The sequence below is a fragment of the Typha angustifolia genome, chromosome 12 (genome assembly GCF_048772165.1).
Source record: "Typha angustifolia cultivar Huaian chromosome 12, ASM4877216v1, whole genome shotgun sequence".
Lineage (NCBI taxonomy): Eukaryota > Viridiplantae > Streptophyta > Magnoliopsida > Poales > Typhaceae > Typha > Typha angustifolia.
The window spans coordinates 10,105,688-10,126,440 of record NC_133250.1 but is presented as its reverse complement, the minus strand read 5'-3'; the positions used below and the strand labels follow the sequence as shown (position 1 = coordinate 10,126,440).

The 20,753-nt window shown below is 36.5% G+C and overlaps 3 protein-coding genes across 13 annotated transcripts; 1 reads left to right on the top strand and 2 right to left on the bottom strand.

The window, feature by feature from the left end:
• Positions 1 to 274: 274 nt before the first annotated feature.
• LOC140771584 (alkaline ceramidase-like) lies at positions 275 to 3,546 on the bottom strand. 3 transcript variants are annotated; one of them, XM_073113137.1, is made up of 3 exons: positions 3,489 to 3,546; positions 2,168 to 2,442; positions 275 to 1,100 (listed from the first exon to the last, which is right to left on the bottom strand). In XM_073113137.1, exons 2-3 carry the CDS (start codon positions 2,422 to 2,424, stop codon positions 584 to 586), a joined length of 774 nt encoding a protein of 257 aa, XP_072969238.1. In that variant the 5' UTR covers positions 2,425 to 2,442; positions 3,489 to 3,546; the 3' UTR covers positions 275 to 583. The 3 variants fall into 3 exon arrangements, with proteins under 3 accessions (XP_072969238.1, XP_072969237.1, XP_072969239.1); XM_073113136.1 differs by having other exon boundaries at positions 2,925 to 3,514; XM_073113138.1 differs by having other exon boundaries at positions 3,196 to 3,514.
• A 2,286-nt stretch (positions 3,547 to 5,832) lies between these two features.
• LOC140772514 (OVARIAN TUMOR DOMAIN-containing deubiquitinating enzyme 11-like) lies at positions 5,833 to 11,814 on the top strand. Of its 9 annotated transcripts, none has more exons than XR_012106305.1 (11): positions 5,833 to 5,989; positions 6,082 to 6,239; positions 7,219 to 7,415; positions 7,805 to 7,878; positions 8,510 to 8,564; positions 8,706 to 8,780; positions 9,550 to 9,623; positions 9,719 to 9,801; positions 10,195 to 10,279; positions 11,331 to 11,387; positions 11,450 to 11,814. XR_012106305.1 is itself a non-coding variant. In XM_073114619.1 (11 exons), exons 3-11 carry the CDS (start codon positions 7,251 to 7,253, stop codon positions 11,491 to 11,493), a joined length of 678 nt encoding a protein of 225 aa, XP_072970720.1. In that variant the 5' UTR covers positions 5,834 to 5,989; positions 6,082 to 6,339; positions 7,219 to 7,250; the 3' UTR covers positions 11,494 to 11,804. The 9 variants fall into 9 exon arrangements, 8 of the variants coding, with proteins under 8 accessions (XP_072970725.1, XP_072970720.1, XP_072970718.1 ...); XM_073114619.1 differs by having other exon boundaries at positions 5,834 to 5,989; positions 6,082 to 6,339; positions 9,719 to 9,767; positions 11,450 to 11,804; XM_073114617.1 differs by having other exon boundaries at positions 5,834 to 5,989; positions 7,228 to 7,415; positions 9,719 to 9,767; positions 11,450 to 11,803.
• A 598-nt stretch (positions 11,815 to 12,412) lies between these two features.
• Positions 12,413 to 19,241, bottom strand: LOC140771583 (uncharacterized). The gene is made up of 7 exons (XM_073113134.1): positions 18,111 to 19,241; positions 17,857 to 17,992; positions 16,060 to 17,033; positions 15,186 to 15,330; positions 14,850 to 15,101; positions 13,347 to 13,656; positions 12,413 to 12,769 (listed from the first exon to the last, which is right to left on the bottom strand). The coding sequence occupies exons 1-7, from the start codon at positions 19,118 to 19,120 to the stop codon at positions 12,660 to 12,662; spliced, it is 2,937 nt and encodes a 978-aa protein (XP_072969235.1). The 5' UTR covers positions 19,121 to 19,241; the 3' UTR covers positions 12,413 to 12,659.
• Positions 19,242 to 20,753: the final 1,512 nt, after the last annotated feature.

Below are 20,753 nucleotides of genomic sequence, written 5' to 3'. Positions count from 1 at the left end.
TTGCACAATAATAATCATAGGCCCAACCAGAAGTATTGTATCAGCCATAACTGAAAGCAAATCCACACCATCTTCACAGAGATCAAGTAGACACCATCTCTCTTCATAGGGATCAAGTAGCACAAGTTGATATCATTGAACTTCTCCTATAGTAAGGCTTTCACTTGCTCTTGTATGCCTGGGGTATAGTGTAAAATATCAAGGATAACCATCAAGACCCCAAACATATAGATTTTTTTTTTTTTTTTGCAGTAAACATAAGGCATACTCACCATCATCTGAAAATATATATATCATCAGATTTGCTTAGTTCAAATAAATAATGAATCAAAAACCACATCTTACCAAACAAACAAAAAGAAAGAATAAAAAAAGGGGAAAAAAAAGAGAGGACCAGACTCTGGATTATCTCAAAATGTACTAGTAAATATGGTACACAGCAATCTATGCTATTCAATACTACTAGTTGAATGGTCAGTACTCGGTATAACTCGACATCTGTGGTGGCCTTCAAGCTGAAAGCAACATTAGCTTCTAGTCAAAAGATTTAACTGTCATCAAATCTGCAGACAAGTTTTTCGATCTACTCCTGCTTCTTAGGCTTCTGAATCTTCACATAAGGGAAGAAACCAAAGACGTGAACGACCCAGGGATCCCATCCCAGTTGTTGAGCTCGGCAAAACATTAGAAAAGTGTTTGCGAAATATGAATTGAATCCCATGAGCACATGCCACCATGCATGACCCTGTGGGTTGATGTACCAATGGGAGAATTCCTTACAGAAGATGCGGTCAAATAACCAGCACAATGTCCCCAAAATCAGAGTTGTGACATAAAGCTTAGCAAGATACTTAGCAGCAACATCTTTAGTTTGTATATAGTACTTGTACACCCGAGGAATACAGAGAAGACAGAGGCCAATGTAATGTATCTTGAATCCTATTCCAAAACGTATCAGAGAATGAAAAATTGCAAATGCAGCACCATACAGGAAAAGGAAAGTTGGCATGGTACTCCGGTAATGCCAGTCTGGTGAGTATAGGACATAGAGGTATAAGAGAATTTCCCATACCATTGGTGTTTCATCACTCTGCTGTAGTCTGCAATTGTTAAAAGGCAATCAGGTTAATATGAAGTACAAAAAGTTTAAGACACTCAGCCGGCAATCCTGTAAAGACCATCAAGTGTATGGCACTGAAGAAGATTAATGTTTGAAGCAATGTAAACGACTATAGGGTTGACAAAGGCTAATAGATAAGAAAAAGAGAGGATACATTTATAGACAGAACATGAGGACAAGATAATGGATATCAAGTCATCCTCTCATGAGGAAATGATTAATGAGGTAAATGAACTATTTGCTGCTTCGAACACCAAGAGATGGTACCAATGAGAGTCTTAAATATAAAAATATCAATATCCTGAACAGGCACGATGATAAACGAAGTTTGTTCTCACATATTTTCCTTCCATAGAGGGGAACAAAATACCCTGTGCACAGGAGTAACTCAAACCACGTTATATATGTCGAAGGTTACATTTACCTCCTGATGATCTAGGTTTAAACAGACTACCTTCTGATTTCTCTAAACCATTTCAACCTAGTTACACATTGTCTCAATGCATACCCACAGCTGTTAACTAAATAGCTAATTCTGCGATCAATTCTAACATTACTCATGTATGCAAGGATGAAATTTATGTGATGTAAATGCTGTCTCTGCTTATTGAATACATCCTTCTTTATTCTACCTCGTTAATCAATGTAATGCAAAAGTAACAAGAAATACTTGGAAGGGCAAATCTTCACACCCAAATACACAATGTCTAGTTGCAGTAAAGGATTAGATTATCATAGTAATAATACTTTAAAAAATGTCCAAATGTAAGTCAAATTGCAACAATTATTGCGTTCTTACAAACGTAATCAAGCTCCAAAATCAGTTAAATGACAATTATCATAGACTACAATACTAGATATTCATAAAACTCCTGCAAATCACTAGCATATATAATTTAAAGAATTAATATCATTGTCACAAAAATGTCCATATGGCATGTCCTATAACTAAGAAGCTGGTAATTAATCTTAAAGATGAATACCGGAATACCGTGATGGTAACAGAAAAATCAAGCACATATCGAAAGTGAAAATACAGTAACTTACACATGTTGTAATGTGGCGTGGAATATCATGCTTCCAATTGCAAGTGTCAGATTAGAAATATGGAGAACACTAAATCTTTTCTCAAAGCATTGCGACATGGCATTTATAAGGCCAATGAATGCCAATAGAATACAAGGGATATTTGATATGGTGTTGTAGAATTCTGCAATATATGAGCCATAGGCATAGTTCTGCTCACACAAATCTGTAGTGGATGTGACAGGGCCCCAAAAAGTTGACACCACTGAGTCTGCCATCCGACTTGCAAAGAAAAACTACAAGAAAACAAGGGTAATGGCAGTGTCTGTCAATCATAAGCTCATAAAAAACACAGGAAATCCACATAAAAGAATAGAACTAATAAAGCAGACCCACAATTTCTGTGTTCCTGATTTCTGCCTCTTTCTTTCTCACACTTTCATCTCTCTCTTTCTCGACAGTGTTTTATGTTGTCTTTACTTTATACAACAGGAAAATTATTCTTAAGTTATTCTTCAATGCTAAGATTATCAGTACAAAACTACAAAGCTAACTTTTGAATTCAAAATTTTCATATCACATGTCTAGATAACGTAACAAATGATATTACTTGAAGCAGTACTATCCCATATGTTTCTTTAAAGAATACCTGTACGAATTCACTATTTTAAGTAGTCCACACTAAAGGATCTCATCATGTGACTAGAGAACATCATATGGGCTACAAATTTTCTCCAGTGATCAAAAGCTATGTGAAAAGAGAGAGGTTACCACTTACCAAAACCTATCTTGAAGAGCAAACTACTTTCCGCAAAGCCTCAAATGATCTCAATTCCATAATTGAGAATCTGAGGTGTTACAGTTTAGTGATATCGAACAAAATTACATCCCTTAAAAGATAGGGTAAGAACAGAATCTGGCCATTCTATCATGATATGTGACATAACAACTAAAACTGAACAGGGAAAGATAGATCAGCATATACAAGGACCATGGTAAATTCTTCTGACAACCACCTCAAGGATAAAGGTTTTTCCTAACACCATTACCAGATTCTACAAACACTGACTTCAAAACTCCATCCCAACCTTAAGCTCCTTTACCACAACCAATCAAAGCGCCAAAGCTACGAAGATTTTGCACGAATTTCCCAACAGAAAGAACCCAAAGAGAACGCCAAGAAAACATCGAAACCCAAACTTGGATCTCCACGGAGATTAGAGTGCTAATACACCAGAACAAGTTGTTCATAAAGATCAAATTCTGGAACTAAAGAGGCAAACTTTTTGCTGAAAGAGGCGGCAGATTTAGGGTTTCAAAGAGGGAGGAAGAGAAATTTTACCTTCGGCGTAGAGTTGGCGCGAAGGGAGCGCAAAGGAGAGAGCTTTATATAGCCTTGAACTAGGGTTTTAAACAGCAAGAAAATTAAAAATAGAGTGCATTTTCGATCTATGTTTTCCTTATAACTTAATTTTCTTTTTTTCTTTTTCTTTCTAATTAAATTGTACATAGAATCACTTATCAGGCTTTGTAAGAATAGAGAGAAAATAAATTATTATTCTATTATATTACTTCTTTCATCTCTCAACCCTCTCCCTTAAATTTTTCATATTTATCTTACATCTCTCCATTCCTTATTCTTAGTCTTCTTGCAGTCTTTCATTATATGAGGATTTTCTTTCATTAAGATTTTAATGGTATCATTGCTTTGGATAAGAAGAATATATTTTTTGCACTATAATGAGTAGTATAGGTATAAACAGACAATTTACTTCATTAGAATTGAAGTCCAAAATAATATTTGTTTAATTACAATATATTACATAAATATCTTATAGTTTACCTAGTTCCTAGTTTATATGAGCGAACTGGATGTATAAATATTAGTTCAATTATAATATATTATGTAATTTAATTATGTTTAATTTATGAAATATAAGTATTTAATAACTATAAGGTAAAGTAAATGTCAAACACAATTTGGGTTTTTTTTTTAATTCATTGATTGCAATTTGCAAACGCTTATGCAGTTCTTCCTTTATCCCGTCGTATAAGTATAAATATTCAATAAATATATAAAAATTATATAAAACTATAAAATATAACTAATTTTTATTCAAAATTGTTGATTCAGATGCTTTGACTCTCAAGTCTATGAGCATATCTCGTCCTAAAAATGCAAGTGATCAAGAACTAAAAACTATATAACAAAACTATGAAACACATTTAGTTTTTATATAAATTCATTGATCCCGGAAGCTTTGATTGCCGACTCAATTCCATCGTATTAAAAGGATAAAATTGGAAACTCAACCCATGAGATAGATGTAAGCTTGACTTACGAAAATGAAAATACATATATATATATATATATATATATATGGGGTTATATGAATATAGTTTGTGTGAAATATTTATCAAATATTCGTTTAACATTGAAAAATTGTTAGATAGAATTATTCTGTAACCTTGTGATCTACGTTTTTAATATTCATGCCCTTCTCAAATCGGGAATGTATCTGGGACTTACGATAAAGTTTCAATGATGGTGTTGGAGAGGATACAGAGATAATTTGATTTAGGGAGGATAGTTAGGATTGATATGGAATGAATGAAGAAGGTTTATGAAGATGTAGGAGTAGTGGTTGATGCAAGGATGTAGGGGACGAAGGCAAGGATCGACAGTGGTGTCTTGCGGCTAAGGTTGAGAGCTGCGGCCGGTGGTCTTTTGTGGAGGTTGAGGGCAAATTGTAGATGCTACTAGGGGTGGCTGGATATGGCAAAGAGAGAAAAGATAGAGGAGGAGATGATCGATGCCCAAAGGGAAGGGAAGGACTGACAGACGAAGAGGAAGGCAATAGACTGCCAAGGTAGCTCGATGGCTATGACTTGATGCGAGGTAGGAAGAGCTAGGTTGAAGAAGAGAGATATTAGAGAAGAGACTAGGAAAAATAATTTCAATCAACTCAAGTATGATCCAATCTAATTGTACTCTATAATATATGTCGGAGGCTAACTAGCTTAACTGAACCAAATAATTAAACAAGGTCTAATCAACTAATTGAACAACTTAAGTCATAAGCTGAAATAAAATAGGCTAATGCAAAATAAAAATAGGCTAACAAAGATATAATTTGACTTAACAAGTCCAATATCCAACAAAGTGGTCCAACCTAATCCGAATCACATTACTGTTCTTCAATCCATTTATGTTTTTGCTTAAAATCTCCAATAATATATACAAATTCAGATCAAAAGAAGGATTGAAAAATCTCAACCCAAATTCAATAAAATTTGTATACTGAATCATTACCAGATTGTATTCAATTCCAAAAAAAAAAAAAAAAAAATTCCATTTCTCATGGTTACCTCCATTATTTTAAAATATTAAATTATTCGATATGAAACATGAACATCTATTACAAATGCCATAAAAGATCCTAATTAGCACAATTACCTTTTTAAATAGCATAACTGCCAAATATATTATTATTCTGTGGCCCAAAAAGAAGGATACAAAATACTAAAATTAATTAGGATTTAATTCTATTTTTCTTTAATAATTTTGCATTTAAAAACTTACATTATGAATGAAATATTTTTGGTAAAATATAAATTGCTATGATATAGTGAAACTTTCCAGTGGCTAATCTGTAAAAAAGAAAGAAAGAAAAATCACCGCCATGAATGAGGGTATGATGAACGCTGAGCACATCACAAGCACACAATTAGCTGAGACTCTGGCCTTGAACGAGTGAAGGGAAGAGAGTTTACGTCGCTTGGACTTCGACCCATTCTACCGTGGACTCCGTTTTCGGTCAATTCCTGTGGGATTGGAATCGGGTATGTTTCTTAAAGCAGCTACCTTTTAATGGTCTTTTGGCGTTGAGCAAATCTTTTCTCTTTTCTTGATTTGTTATTTTTTTTTTCTATAGATTTACGGATTGGGTGTTGTTCGTCTCCAATCCTTTACTTCGAAAACAGCGTTTTTTTTAGTGTCTACTGATGTTGTAGATTGGTTCTGCAACTCCTCTTCAATCAGTTCGTGTAAGGAATTGGGTTTCTCCGCTCACCTGCTCTCCTATTTCCCCAAGTGAGCTCTCTTTCTTTGGGACCCCTATGTTGAAAATTTGAATTGGGATTTGGACGATCTGTTGGGCTCGTCACTGTTGCCATCAAATTGGGTGTTGCTCGTATGTACCTTTTGTTCTCGAGGAAATTCGTGGTGATTTGCTTTTCTTCTTAAGGAAGTGGGGTTTTCTTTTGCTCGTATGCGATTATGTTTTTGAAACAGATCTTTTTGATGGAAAATTGGTACTTGGTGTTTTTTTTTTTCTCTCTCTGAAGAGTATACGGTTCTTAGATACTTTCGGAGGCATGACAAGATTCAGTCATGCAGCTGTCATGCGTTTCTTATGTAAGAATGATTAGCTTTTTATTTATGTTATGGTAGCTTATTTTGTTCGTTATGAGAAAATATGTTCCTGTTGTTTGTCCCATGACTTCCTTTTTCACCCATTCTAGATTAAGCGAATCCATATTCCTCGTGCAATCATGTAGTTGTATTTTCTGTAGAAACAAAGAAAAAATGAATTCGAGATCACAAAATAATGTTCATTTCTGACTGCCACTAGATCTAAGATTATATGTTCATAAGGTTACCAAGACGTCTTATCTTAGGGGATTATAATTTCTTGTTAACTTCTTATAGTTGTCCCTCTGAGGATTCTAATATGGGACTACTATTTCTACCTGTTTGATGTCAAATTACCTGTTAAAGCCAAGTTGCTTCACCACAAAACATTTCCTTCTACTAAAAGATGAAGTTCATTGTGAGTTCCTTTCACATTTCCTACTGTACACTAGCCTCGATGCCCTTATTCTTTTGATACCTTCTCAGAGATTCTCTATATGGCAACGTGCCATGACATTATAGGAATTTTTTACTGAACACCAATAAAAGGGACTTCACAATTAAAATGTTTTCATGATGTGAGTGGCCATAGTGGGGTGTGGAAATGCTTTTTATGTGAATCCCATCTTTTCCTTATTTTAACTACACTAATCTTCAGTTGCTCCAGGCAAATGCTCTGTTCAAGATAGCATGTCCGAACATCCTGATTATGCCCGTAAAAGCTCTAGCTCAAGTTTGAGCAGTACAGTACAGGAGACTGAGGATGATGTTACTATTGGCAGCCTTTTGGCAGAAGCAAGTAAAAACAATGAAAGAACTCTTGGAAAGCGCCTATCTCATTTAGACTCCATTCCAGTAATATTTCGACCTGTACAATCAAATTATTATTTTTCCTATTAATTTGCTTTTATACAGCTTTGAAAGCAAAATAGCTTTAGCACTAAGTCATCTATCTTAACGTTTTCTTTTTCTTTCCCTATGTCAATATCCTACAAGTTCTGTGCCAATAATGCTGATGGTTATATTTTTCTGTGTATTGGTTTATTTGCAATAATATATGATCTGTCTTTTGTCCCATTTGGCCTTCTGGTAATGTTGCAGATGTGTCCATTAATGTCTATATTAGATGCATGTTAGATCCTTCTAGAGAATTTTTTTAAATTTTAATTAGTCTGTGGTGGTAGTTTTTTTACTGAAATTACTATTTCTGAATGCTGATGAGTGTACATTTACCATATTAACAGCACACCCCTCGAGTTAATGGCAAAATTCCTGACGTTGATAATGCAACACTAGATCACGAAAGACTATTAGAAAGGTATGAACTTTTAGCATACATCTGTCTCTTGTCCCTTACCCCTGTAAGTAAAACAAACTTTCCTTTGGATTGATGTGTTACTCAACTTGCTGATTTGGTTGGTTTTTTGTGATACCTCATCCAGTGCTTTGCTCCACTTTAGCACCTCTTTTAAGCAGTAATTATGGATTGTGTTTTCTCATTTTCCTGAAATGCATTTACGGAGTAGATTTGATTGTAAAGCTATGTCAACTTACCACAATTTCTTTTACCAATAACACTCAGCTATCATAGTTGCAAAACTAGTTTGAATATTGCTCCAATGATGTCTGCCATATGATGAGCTTCATCATAATCATAAAACAATATCAAAGTGTGAATTGTTATATTGAATATTAGGAGTTGGCAAGCATGTTTCGTTAGATATTAGTGTCTATAACGAAGGTCAGTTTTCATGAAACAGACTTAAACTTCATGACTTCAGAGATGATATATGGTGAGTGATTGAAAATGAAGATTCTCTAGAGTCTACATAAGAAGCTTTATCAAGATAGATCTGTCAAAGCACAAGTCAATTCAACAAATTGTTGTGTTAGCAGAATTTTCGTTCTCTATTATGAATCCTCATCAGAAGTCTTGTTGACAATGACAGACTTAAAGCATATGGTTTAGCTGAACTGCAAGTTGAAGGGGATGGAAATTGTCAGGTTTGTTAAACAGAGTGATGCACTAGAAAGTGCCTGCTACTTTACACCATGATGGGTAGAATCTAGAGGAGATTCATTTGATTCTGTTCTATGACTTGTTCATAATTGACTCTTTATTCTCTCTGTATTGTTATGGCACAGTTTCGAGCTTTGGCAGATCAGATTTTTCGTAATCCTGACTATCACAAACATGTGCGCAAGGCAGTTGAAAAGCAGGTATTTCTCTTGTCTGACATCTTAAATCCTTGCTTCTGTGTCATGGAATTATATTGATTTACAGAAGAAAAGACACAGAAAAAGTGTAAGCAAAGCTTCTTGACTGTAGGCTCATATGTTTTGCCACCTTATATGTATTGTCTCTTAATACTTGTTTTTTCTATTGAGCTGTTAACACATTAGGTATTTAAAATAGGACAAGGGTTAATTTTCATAGATAAGCCAGTTCTGATGTTAGTCAATATCAGATCTGCATTAGACTACTTATAAAAGATTCTGACTTTAAGGTCTTAATTAATCTTTAAAGGTTGCTATCCAGTATGCTGTGCTTTTAAAGTACTGTTATGTATCAATTTATCAGCCATATAAAATTGATCAATAAACTTAGGGGAGTCAATAGTACTTTGTGCTGATTGGATTTCTTGGCACCAGAAAGGTAATTCAGAGTATCTATATTGCTTTTGTGGTTAGCTGAAAATTTCATACAACATTCATGCGCTTGTTTGCAAATTTATTACAAGAAAAAAAGGCAATAAAGGTAGTATTACACTATTACTAAAGTTCCCTGTTTCATGGAGTCCAGTTTCTTCTGAATCTATATGAACTACTGTGTGAATCAGAGATTTGATGGTCTTGGGCCACTTGATTAGTGCCTAATCCAGGAATATTAATATGAACCCTGAAATACATGAAACTTACTATCTCTGGTGCATCTCACATTTACTTCAGGTTGTATATGGTGGTAATAGTTTTCCTTCTCTTTCTTAAGCTTAAGCAATTCAGAAAATATTATGAAGGCTACGTTCCAATGGATTATAAGGCATACCTGAAAAGCATGAAAAGGTTCAAAATTCTCAGCTCTTCCCATCTCACATTCACATGATGAAAAACATATATTAGTTGTGCAGCACTTAACTGTAGTGTCTCTTATGACTTAGATCTGGGGAATGGGGAGATCACTTAACACTGCAAGCAGCTGCAGATCGAGTAACGTCACTCTTCACTCTTAAGTTGGTTTTCTGTAAGTAGGATATTTAGTAACATAAAATATTATATGTTGCAGATTGAGTAATGTCACTCTTCACTCTTAAGTTGGTTTTCTGTAAGTAGGATATTTAGTAACATAAAATATTATATGTTGTCAATTAATTGATTATTCCTGGTAAATTTTCAAAGGAAGATGATTCTTACCAACTTGTAACATTATGCTGCCCTATTATTTTCAAGATAATGATGGCCATGTGCTTTATACATTGATCACTACTTTCTAAATCATTATTGATATTCGCACATGCTGTGTTTCATCTTTTTATATCATAGTAATTCTTATGTTATTGCGACCTTTTAACAGTAAGTATGATCTTCTAAAGTTGATCTTTTTCAAATTCATCTAAAATCTACTTTCTCCTTACAGTTTGGCGCCAAAATTTGTCTACTTACATCATTTAGAGAGACTTGCTTCATTGAAATTGTTCCCAGGGATCAACATCCGACAAGAGGTAAAGGCTGCAATCTTTATGGATCATCACTGATATCCATTGCTGAAGCATTTATCATATATTTGATGTCAATCTTGTTGTCTAAACAGATTTAGTTTCAATGATGAATGCTGAACCGTTCTAGAAAGTTTTCTTTCCATTGTCAAACGGAGCAATAATGCATCCATTTTGACTTTTTAAGGCATGTTTGATTTCCGTTAGCTTTATACTTTACACCAACGTGAGTGTGGATTGCCTATCTAATATTAGATTGTTCTGCCTTGAGGTCTAACTTTGAAAGTTGAGCTCTTTTTTCAAAGTGACTTACCTTAATTATCTATTAGTCAAGATGCTGCACAGCTATACTAGTTCATGTCCATGGAAGAGAAGCGCCATCCAAGTACTTGTTGCCTGTTTGGTAAAACATGCAGGCAAATAATTGCTAAAAGTATGTGGAAACAGACATCATTAATGCACTTACCCGAACACCACCTTTAGAGAATCCTAGGCACAAACAACGTGCATATGCAGCAAATACTCAAGCATGCACATTGAATGTAAGTTAGTAGGCGTGGCAATTATGTCAGGTTAGGTGAGTTTGGGTCGGTGCCTCCACACCAACATGAATACATCCTATTTAGTGCATGAATATGACACACTTATCAAATGGGTTACCTGAAAACTATGTAACCCGATACATTATGCATCTTGAACTCTAATTAATGGATTCTTTGAGCATGGACAGATTGGTGACCAGTGACCACATACATCATACACATTGGAGATACTAACTCTCAGATGGACATAAGAGGGAACTGAATTATTTGATCTAATCAATAAGCATCCATATCCATATTCAGTCATCTTTATCTGTCTTCCTATAAGTTAGTAAAGTTTCATAATAAATCTTGTATTAACTCTTCACATCTTTATTTTTCCAAAAACCTTTAGCAGAGCAACTTCAAATGTGAACAAGATGATGCCATAATAGTAATAATTAGGCTGGAATTACATTTTCAAACCCTCTCATGGTTGATCTTTAGTACTTATACACCTTATTCCTGCATTGCAGAGCTTTGGCTGAGTTTTTGGAGTGAAGTACACTACAATTCCTTGTATGCAGTTGATGGTGAGTTTTTGCAGTCTTACCTGTGAATTAGAATTTCAATTTACGGTATGTGCACTTTGCAGATCTTCCAACTCGAGTAAATAAAAGAAAGCACTGGCTTTTCTAGAGGCTGCTCATTTCTTGTAGAAGAATTGCTTGTTCCATCGCCGCCTCCACTGGATCAATTCCTTGGCAAACTCAGTGAAATACATTGTTGAATGATTCCTGTACAGTGGGTTCTTTTCGTTCTTTTGTTCTTTAATTGAAACTTACAGTTTTTTTTTTTTTTTTTTTTTTGTCTTCCATTCTCATATTTTAAATGATACAATTGTGATGTTCTTGGTGTCATTTACTCTTGCATATCAACTTTCTTCTAAATTTGCAGACAGAGATTGGTTAACTATAACACCAAACAGCATGACAGAGTTTGTAAATTTGTCTTTGAATGCAGTATCTTCTGGGACAGATTTGAGTTGAGGGCTCATGATTGTCATGTTCCAGCAGTTAAAATGAAGAACGTTTAAAAAGAATTTTAAAAATGTTTAAAAAGAAAACTTGATAGCCAATTACAAGCTGCAAAAAGCTCCACTTTAGGAAGTTCCTATTGTCCTGGCTGCAGATAAATCTCATGCCATGTGAACTTCTACTCTGAATTTGAATGTATATTCCTCTGTGGCTATAGCAAAACTTACAGTAAATTTTGTGGTTACCTTCCCTACAACTAACAAGGTCATCAAATCGACTTTATTAATCCCAAATAATTAATTCAAAGAAAGTTGCTTTGCCATTCTGCTTAACGATTTAATTCGGCTTAATAAATTGGCTTAATAAATTGTTTGATAGCGCGATGGCTCTAAACGATATTTCATTAGCGTTTATTTTGAAATAATAAATTTAAACTAAAATTTGATGGAGACCAAGTATTTAAGGAGGATTGGTTATTTTTCTACCACATATCTGGTCTTAGAGCTCTCAAATGATAACAAAAAGAAAAACTAAAATTTTTGGGGAGAAATCTAATAAGAGGTGAAACATGGAAAAAAAAAATCTCCACTTCGCCGTATACCAAAAAGGATTACATAACGACAAGTTACAGTTACAAACTTGTGAAACCGAGTATAAGAACATCAAAAAATCCACAGGCAAATGCTGATGGCTACAAGAAAAGGACTTCAACTGTACGTATCAAGAATACAAGATATATTCACCAATATGTAACACTGCAGATAAACTCAAAATCAACACGCTAAATGCATTTATTACTGCAACTCGTATTTTTCTACAGTTGTTACATCATCTGCAGCAAGCAAAGAGGAGCTCTTTTGCGGTCCAAGTCACTTCGGTGAGATCTTGCAATGAGATAATCGTCTCTTCATCTAATGGAAAAAGTTTAGGGAGGCATTCTGTTGATCAAAGTAATCAGATTAGTGTAGAAAAATAATTTCTACTAAGTGTGACATCTTTGTTCTGTGCATGAATAGCAGACAATTTATATTTAAAATGACTAATGCGATGTTTCAAAATTAAGCACAAGATGGGGGAAAAAGAAAGAATCAAAAATCCCAAGTATTCAACCGAGCTAACCATTTGCAGCACTTCAACCAATTTGACTGCATTGTAGTATCTTCTGTTGAAACGAGTTTAAAAGCTTTTCACTTGTCAAAACATGGCAACCCTAACATGTCGATTTTGATTACTTGCTAGCCAAAATTCATCCTTTAAGAGGCAAACTTCATTTGTATTTGGAATAAGGAAAGTAGAAAATATTTTAGCATTCATTTTGGCAACTTATGAAGAAATACTTCAGCAAAGACAAATGCTAAATCAATTATCAGGAGCTGATCTATTAAGTGATTGCAGAATGATTAACAATGGTGGCTGAAGTCTATTTTAAGAGTAAATGAACACAGCAAGATAGCATAATAGTTGTAGATCAACTCCAAAGAAAATGCTGATGACAATGCGAGTAGATTATGTTACCTGGATGTCGTACAAAATTAATCAGTGATAGTGAAGCCAACGCCCTCTCTTCGAGTGACCTATCATAGTTCAAGCTCTCCAACAATCGAGGTGCAAGAATGGAGCATGCCAAAGGCTGGAAACTGTTGGAACTATGTAGTGAGGAGAGTGAGCTGCTTATCCATGCAACTGTGACGAGGCATGATCGGGCTAAATTTGGGGTACCATCAGATATACAATTAGATAGTGCAACCAAAAACCTCTTGCTACCTCCAGCTAGCAAGACAATTGCCAGATTCTTTAGCCACTCTTCTGTTACCTTTTCCTCTTCCTGGTAATCATTGTCATTCATGTCAGCAAAAAAGATGTCACCAGGATAAAGTATATTCATCAAAAATTTATTCAGTAGTCCAACTTAAAGATAAATGTTCATTAGATTTATGAAGAGTTAACAAGCAATGGCAGAACTAAATATAAGAAGTAGAGACCAGATAAAAGGGAATGAAATCAATTCTGTAGTTCCTGTCAAATGAAGTTACCAAGACATTCACATTTCAACTTGGTATGCTTAACACAGAATGGAAAAAATTTCAAAGTTCTCAGATGAATATTGATTCGAGAACAACCAAGAACTCATATGTAGGAATTACACAAAAGAACTAAGCTTTTACCTGAACCAATATAAACCTCATTGCAGATGTATGAATGGTACATTGTCTCAGTTATAAAATTTATCATACACAACGGAATCTAAAAGCTGAATAAAATGATTATAGTAACTAGTAAGTATATATATTCCTAAATGAAACAAAGGTTCAGAAAAGAAATTAAAACAAGAGGGAGCTCTTTAGGACAGTCAGGTCAACAGATTCACTAGAGAAAGATACAACTATCAATTGATATTTGTCACGTATGTTTCCAAATATACTTCTAATTAATCTTTTGTCGGCGAGTATATAAATTATGGCTCAATACATTCATTATGATTGGTGTCGAGAAGTGTAATCCTTCTCAAACTATGGAGGAACCTGTCAAGCCCCATGAAAGTTTATAATAATCTTCAAGATGCACATTTATAGCTAAAATGTTGCGTTTTCACTAGTATAATAGACTAGAGATGTAAAAAGTTCTTCAAGCATTTAGTGCATAAAGCATATTGTATAACCTTGCAACCTTTTCCTTTGTTGCACTTTATTTAGTTAACCGGACACAACGAAATGACAGTCCTCGTGTAATTAATGTTTAGTACAATGTGCACTGATGTGATCCATCATCCACGTATAAGGAATTACATTTTTTTATACTGCTAGACCAGTTTCATCTACAAAATATGTACTACACAGGTTACAGAAAAGATGAACAGAACTCTGCATAACTCGGGCATATGGAATTAGAAACTTCACTTTGAGCAGTCGATATTTCCTTAAGAAACTTCACTTTGAGCAGTCGATATTTTCTTATTTGATATGTTTATGGATTGTGTTGTTTAGAAAGTAAAATATTCTTTAGAGCATGAAAACATACCATTCTTGTACTTTTATCTCTAAAAATGTCTTTGCTGCAAAATGAGCCTGCAGGACTATCGTCCACTCCTGCTCTTCTAAGTAGCCATGCCTCTGCCATTGCCTCCCCTGAGCATGAAAAACGACCTGCCAAGAGCAAAAGCGCTCTGGCACACTGTTCTTGAACTTTCTTGTTATGTAAGTTGTGCTCCAAGGCTGCTATAAGAGCATCAAGTCCTTCTTCTCTATAAACACTGTACTGCAAAGGATCTCCCTGCAACATAACCACGATATGGGATCTGTGCATATATCTAAAGTTGGGACTCTGTTTATTTAGAAAATGGTCCCAAAGACATACCAGAAGATCAAGCTGTAATAAAATAGCTGCAGCTAGTGGGCGTTGTGCAAGTGGAGCTTGTTGGAGATAGACCAACAGGACATGCATTGTATTCAAGCAACCATCATTCTTAAGCTCCTTTAGGAACTTGATGATCTGAGTTGTTCTGTTTGAAGAAACAAAACTTCCACCAATAGTTAGAGTATTTATAAACTAGTCAAGCTGACTAAATTTTAGCCATGCAGTTCATATGTGCCTCACTAAAGTAGATGGAGAAAAAAGAAGTAAGAAAATTAGATCATGACTAGACGCAGTGAACTTTTTTCTCATTTACTGATAAAAATTCTATCAGGTACTTAATTGTCAGTTCTTTGCATTTATTAGGTATACATACATGGCCTTTCAGAGGAAACAAACAGCTCTTCTATTAAAGCTGATTTGGGGCAAAAACTAGCAATCTACATGTTTGGTTTATCTTATCCTGCAGTTTAGCGACTTCAATATTTTTAGGTATATGATGATTGGAGCTTATTGATCAGCAACTCATAACAGAACTGTAGAGTGAAATAACATATGTATGTACATCACTACCGATGTCTATATGGGTGTATTTATGCATGTACATGCAAGTATATAACTATTTCAATGGGTCAGAAAATACTTTAAGAAAAGCCAATAATAGTTATTTTACTAAGATAAGTGAGAAGAAAATAGGTTGTTTATTTGGCTTTTCCTTTCAATCTAGATCTCAAACTGATTTTCTTTGCAGAAGAATGACTGCAAGTTTGTAACTTCATATTTACTAAAAGAGAAGACTAAAATAATAGCTGAAAGTACTTAAACTGTTAATTGAGAAAGAAATGTCTATAGAAAGCAGTATTAAGTTCATTAGTACCTGTTAAGACAGACCAGCTCGCTCAGCAAAGTGAGCGCAGCACCGCTAGACTTAAGCTGGTTTCCTAGAAGAAGTTGAACAACAGCTTCCTTCTTTATGTTAGTTGCCAAGAAATGCCTACAGCTTCCATCGGCTTGAATGCAGGTGGTTAAGAGAGAAACTGAGCTCTTTCTCTCACGAGCATCACCCATTTCAAGTCTTCTAATCAGTATGTCCAATCCACCAAGGGAAACCATCTGTTTTGCATTCTCGACATTTCTGTCAACATCAAATCCCATAAGAAGCTGATTGAGAAAATAGAAGGCAGCTGCTTTTGGACGGCATTGTACAGTAAACAACGTTTGCATCTGATCCCCACAATCCAGAACACGTAATATTACCGGTATCCAATCCAAGGAGAGCATCTGTTTAGCCTTAGGCTTAAGTAGATAAAGAACTACAGCTGCCTTTAAGAAAAGATTGCTATTTCTGAGCAGTCTCAAGAAAATTTCAAGCTGTGGGTCTGCATTCAGTACTACCTGTCTGTTTACCTCCTTCCTCGCAACCAACTCCGCCAATACGGAGATTGCCAATTCCAATACTTCTTCATCTTTAGAAGTGAAGGTTACCTCTAAAAGCCCTTCAATTACAGATGATGATGATAACGTTGTCTCCAAGACAGAGTCTCCATGTGAGTTCAGCCAAGCTTTGGCAACTACATGCACTGCAAGCTCACATTCACTAAGACTCTCCGAGTTTGAGATCAGAGCAATGGCTCGTTCTAGAGTTATTACAGGTGCATGGCCGTCTGGTTCTCTGGAAACTGGGATAGGATCCTTCTTCGGAATTTCTGGATGATGGATTAAATCTCTACTTGAATCGCTGCGACATGAGAATAATCGGAAAGAATAGGATCTACGTGGTGCTGGTGCTACTTCAGGAATTTGATGTTCCTCAGCATAGCCAGATTTCCTTTCTTGAAGCACCCTGTTACTCTGTCTACTCAGAAAACAAACTGAACTTGAGAAACTTTCATGAATCTAAATAGATGAGTTATTATCTTTAGTGGCACAACTATTGCTACCATCAATGGTCTAGAAAGACAATTAAGGCACAATAACCTTGGAATTTCTGCTTGGAACTACTAACAGGAAATATATCTATGACCTCACATGCCTCAAGCTCTTTAACAAGGATTCGAAGTATAATCTTCAGAAGTCATGTAAAGTATGAGGTATTATATTGAAATAGTAATGATGAAATGTTAGGCATTTTTTATTCTAAACAAGAGGAAATAGAAAACAAAGGGGCACTGTTACAGATGGTGGTTCTGAAGCCTTGCGCAGGAAAAATATGCAGAGTAGAGCAACCCTTCCATATACCCCTCAAAAGCTAAAATAATCTTACATACGGATATGGATTACCAAAAGAAGAGCTCTGGAATATGCACTAAAACAAACTCAAGCAGAACAATTAGCAACTAACTTACTTCATTGTATACAAATAGGATGAAATGAACTAGATACACTATGAAGTTCTTCTCTATGCATGAATGCTAATTTAAAGGATAGGTAGATGCCCTTAACGAAAAACAATTATTGTGTCCAGCAGTCCCCACCAAATATATAATTAGAGTTCACTGGGGCCAAACAGCTGTCGCACCAACTATATCATATAAGCAATCAAAAACACAAATTTCTCACTAGTGTTAACACACATAAGCAATCAAAAAAAATTAGGTCGGTTTTTATTATACATTTTATATAACCCCATCAATAGCTTTCAATGCGTGAAAGTATTAAATTCATTTTGACTCACATGAACAAGGTCCTCCAGCTTGCAGATGTCTTCTTTAGAATCCAAATCCCTCTCCATGATTAATTTAACATCACCAACCAAATGTCCATCCCCAAAATCTTCTTGTTCCAACGACGAACCAAAAACTGCTTGATACCTTCATCATTATCCAACAGTGTAAATCGTCAAGCTCATAACAAAAGTAACGGAAAAAAATCATTGTTATCTATCTGCTAGACACAAAATCAAACAGATAGAAGGCACATCTCACACACAGGCTTCTATTGACAGAATTCCGCGACAACGAAACCGACCGCTTGCCCCACACATCACGGCAACTGGGTCTCGATGGAAGCGGCACTGAAGGCACCGGAGGAGCCTTCGCCCCGGCCTTGAGCCATTCCTTATAGTAGACCGCAAACCGAGCCGTACCCACGTTCATCTGATCATTGTAAGCTCTGTCTAACCCCTTCAATCTTTGGTCCCTATCCTCTATATCCCACCCTGAGACAAGCTCCACCTCTTTGTGATACCACACCTTGAGATGCAACAAATGGGGGAGAAAGAAATGGTCCCAGAGATCTGGAAGAAGGTTTTTTCTTGCGAGGTAAGGCGCGTCGACGAACACCTGGAGGAGGTGCCTTGCAGAGATCCGATCGTTCCTCTCAATCTTGTATACGACCGCCAGATAGAGCTGCGCACACGCCGAGAGGTGTGAGTTGGGCATCCCGCAGGTATACCTTCCGCCTCGCGACCTCGGCGAGTTGAGCGAGGCGACGATGCTCAAGAGTCGGATCGAGTTGCGCAATGATCGGATCTTGGAGTCCTTGCACGCGCCGTCTCCGGCAGTCCCGCCACCTCCCTCCTCAGCGAGGCGCTCAATGCTCTCGATCCCGAGCTCGAGGTTGGTGAGCACGGCATGGGCCGAGCCCTTCCTCGCCGTCGCCAGGCACGCCGCGCATTTCTCCCGGAGGTTACGCCGGAAGGCCGCGTCTTTCAAAAACCGGCCGGCGTAGCCGGAGAGGATCGAGATGACGGCCTGAGCGGCCGATTCGTCGACAGTGTGGTCTTCATCGGCGGGCAGTGTGTAGGCCACGAAGTCAGCGGAGGACGCACTTGTCGATGACCGGCGAAGAGAGGGCCCATCGAAGCTGCGGCTATCGCCGCAGATGGAGGAGTTGGGGATGGAGGAAGGGGTCTTTGGGGTGGTGGGTTTCTTGGACTTGCGAGGTGTTTGGTGGCGGGTGGATTCCTGAGTCAGGAGATCTCGGAGAGAAGAAGCCATTGATAGTTCTCTTGGATTTGGAGGTGGTAAAGATTAGTTTCGTGAGGCATTTGGAGAGAGAGTGAGAGAGAGGGAGAGAGAAGAGAACAAAGGGAAAAGGGAATGGAGACAAAGGAGAGGTGGTGTTATAGAAGACAAGCATTTGTTTTTGGTCTTCAGCTGGAACGGTAAATAAACAGCCGTTGGGTTTTATTTATTTATTTATTTTTGAAAAGTTGATAAGAAGACCGTTGGGGTTCGGCAAGCTTGGCGGGAAGCTCCCGGGCACATGGGAAGGTTTCGGCATGTGAGCAACTGACTGACAGGCACAGCAGCAACAAAAATTGACATGGCACCATCTGATTGGACGTACATGATGACCTGGCTATTGGTCCCACGTGTCTCGGGAGATGGTGACCTGCCATGTCAGCTACCACCAAGATTATGCTCCCCACTATTTAAGACTTTATAGGTATAAGTTAACAACCCAAAAAGCAAAGTGCAAGTGCAAGCCAAACCATCTAAACAAGTACTGCATATATATACATATATATATATATATATATATTTATATATATATATATATTATTTGATCTTTTGGATTCTATAATTAATGTGAAAAAGGCGTTTCTAATATCTACTAATATAGATAAGGATATATAACTCAAGATTTAAATCATGTCACTTACTAGGATTTACAAGATAGTCCAAATTTTGTAGATAAAATTTAAGTTTATTTCTTAATTTAAACTATAGGACTCCCATTCCCACAAGCTAGAAATATACCTCCTTTTTTTTTAAATCTTCCTTACCATCACTCAAACTCAAACTTGTGTGTTTTATCTGCATGCATGCATGTGCATGTATGCTGAGATGTGGCATAAGTTAAGACACCCTCATAATGCCAAACAACAACTAGTCACCTTCATTTCTCACCTTGTTTATGGCCCTCAGGTACATAGCCCATTGTGCACTATAACATTAATCAAAAGATACTGTCATCAAAGCCAAGAAGAGAGGACATGTAGGGCACATTGCAACAAGATACTTTTCTTGCTCTTGCTCTTGCTCTTGCTCTTGGCCTCTCTCTCTCTCTCTCTCTTCTCTCTCATACCAAGTAGAAGACAAACATTCCAATGGACGCATGGGCTCAGAATCCATCATGGAGACAGCAACTCTCCACTGTTACGTATACTTGGCTCAGAATTTAGGCTGCCATCTTAAGTAAAGAGTTACTTGAGCAATGTGATATAGAATATATTCTTTTGTTTTTTCTTTTTAGTTAACTTGGGTTCTCATGTGAACTCATAGTAGTACCCGTGACTGAGGCTTGCATGCACTTGTCTACTTGCATTGACTACTGGGGTGTCAGCTTCTCTTGTGCTCCATGATTGCTAAGTCCGCACAAGCTGTCTTTTACCACTCCAGTTAACTTATACTGTTTGGTTTGGATGGAGAGGATAGAAGTCCACAAGCTGTCTTTCACCACTCCAGTTAACTTACACTGTTTAGTTTGGAGAGAAGAGAAGAGAAGAGAAGAGAAGAGAAGAGAAGAGAAGAAGTTAGGAGGGGGTATTAATTGCTATTATTTATTTGGAAAGAAAGAAGAGAGAAAAAGGAAAATAAAATGGTTTTCCTCTTAAATAGACCATCA

Bases quoted from the DNA above. Each gene is read 5' to 3' on its own strand.
- LOC140771584 (XM_073113137.1), bottom strand. From the start codon at position 2,424: ATGGCAGACTCAGTGGTGTCAACTTTTTGGGGCCCTGTCACATCCACT. The intron at 1,101-2,167 runs GTAAGTTACTGT...TAACAATTGCAG, and splicing joins CACGCCACATTACAACATGT to ACTACAGCAGAGTGATGAAA.
- LOC140771583 (XM_073113134.1), bottom strand. From the start codon at position 19,120: ATGGCTTCTTCTCTCCGAGATCTCCTGACTCAGGAATCCACCCGCCAC. The intron at 15,102-15,185 runs GTATGTCTTTGG...GTTATGTTGCAG, and splicing joins TATTACAGCTTGATCTTCTG to GGAGATCCTTTGCAGTACAG. The intron at 13,657-14,849 runs GTATGTTTTCAT...AATGATTACCAG, and splicing joins GAGATAAAAGTACAAGAATG to GAAGAGGAAAAGGTAACAGA.
- LOC140772514 (XM_073114619.1), top strand. From the start codon at position 7,251: ATGTCCGAACATCCTGATTATGCCCGTAAAAGCTCTAGCTCAAGTTTG. The intron at 7,879-8,509 runs GTATGAACTTTT...TGACAATGACAG, and splicing joins CACGAAAGACTATTAGAAAG to ACTTAAAGCATATGGTTTAG. The intron at 10,280-11,330 runs GTAAAGGCTGCA...CCTGCATTGCAG, and splicing joins GGATCAACATCCGACAAGAG to AGCTTTGGCTGAGTTTTTGG.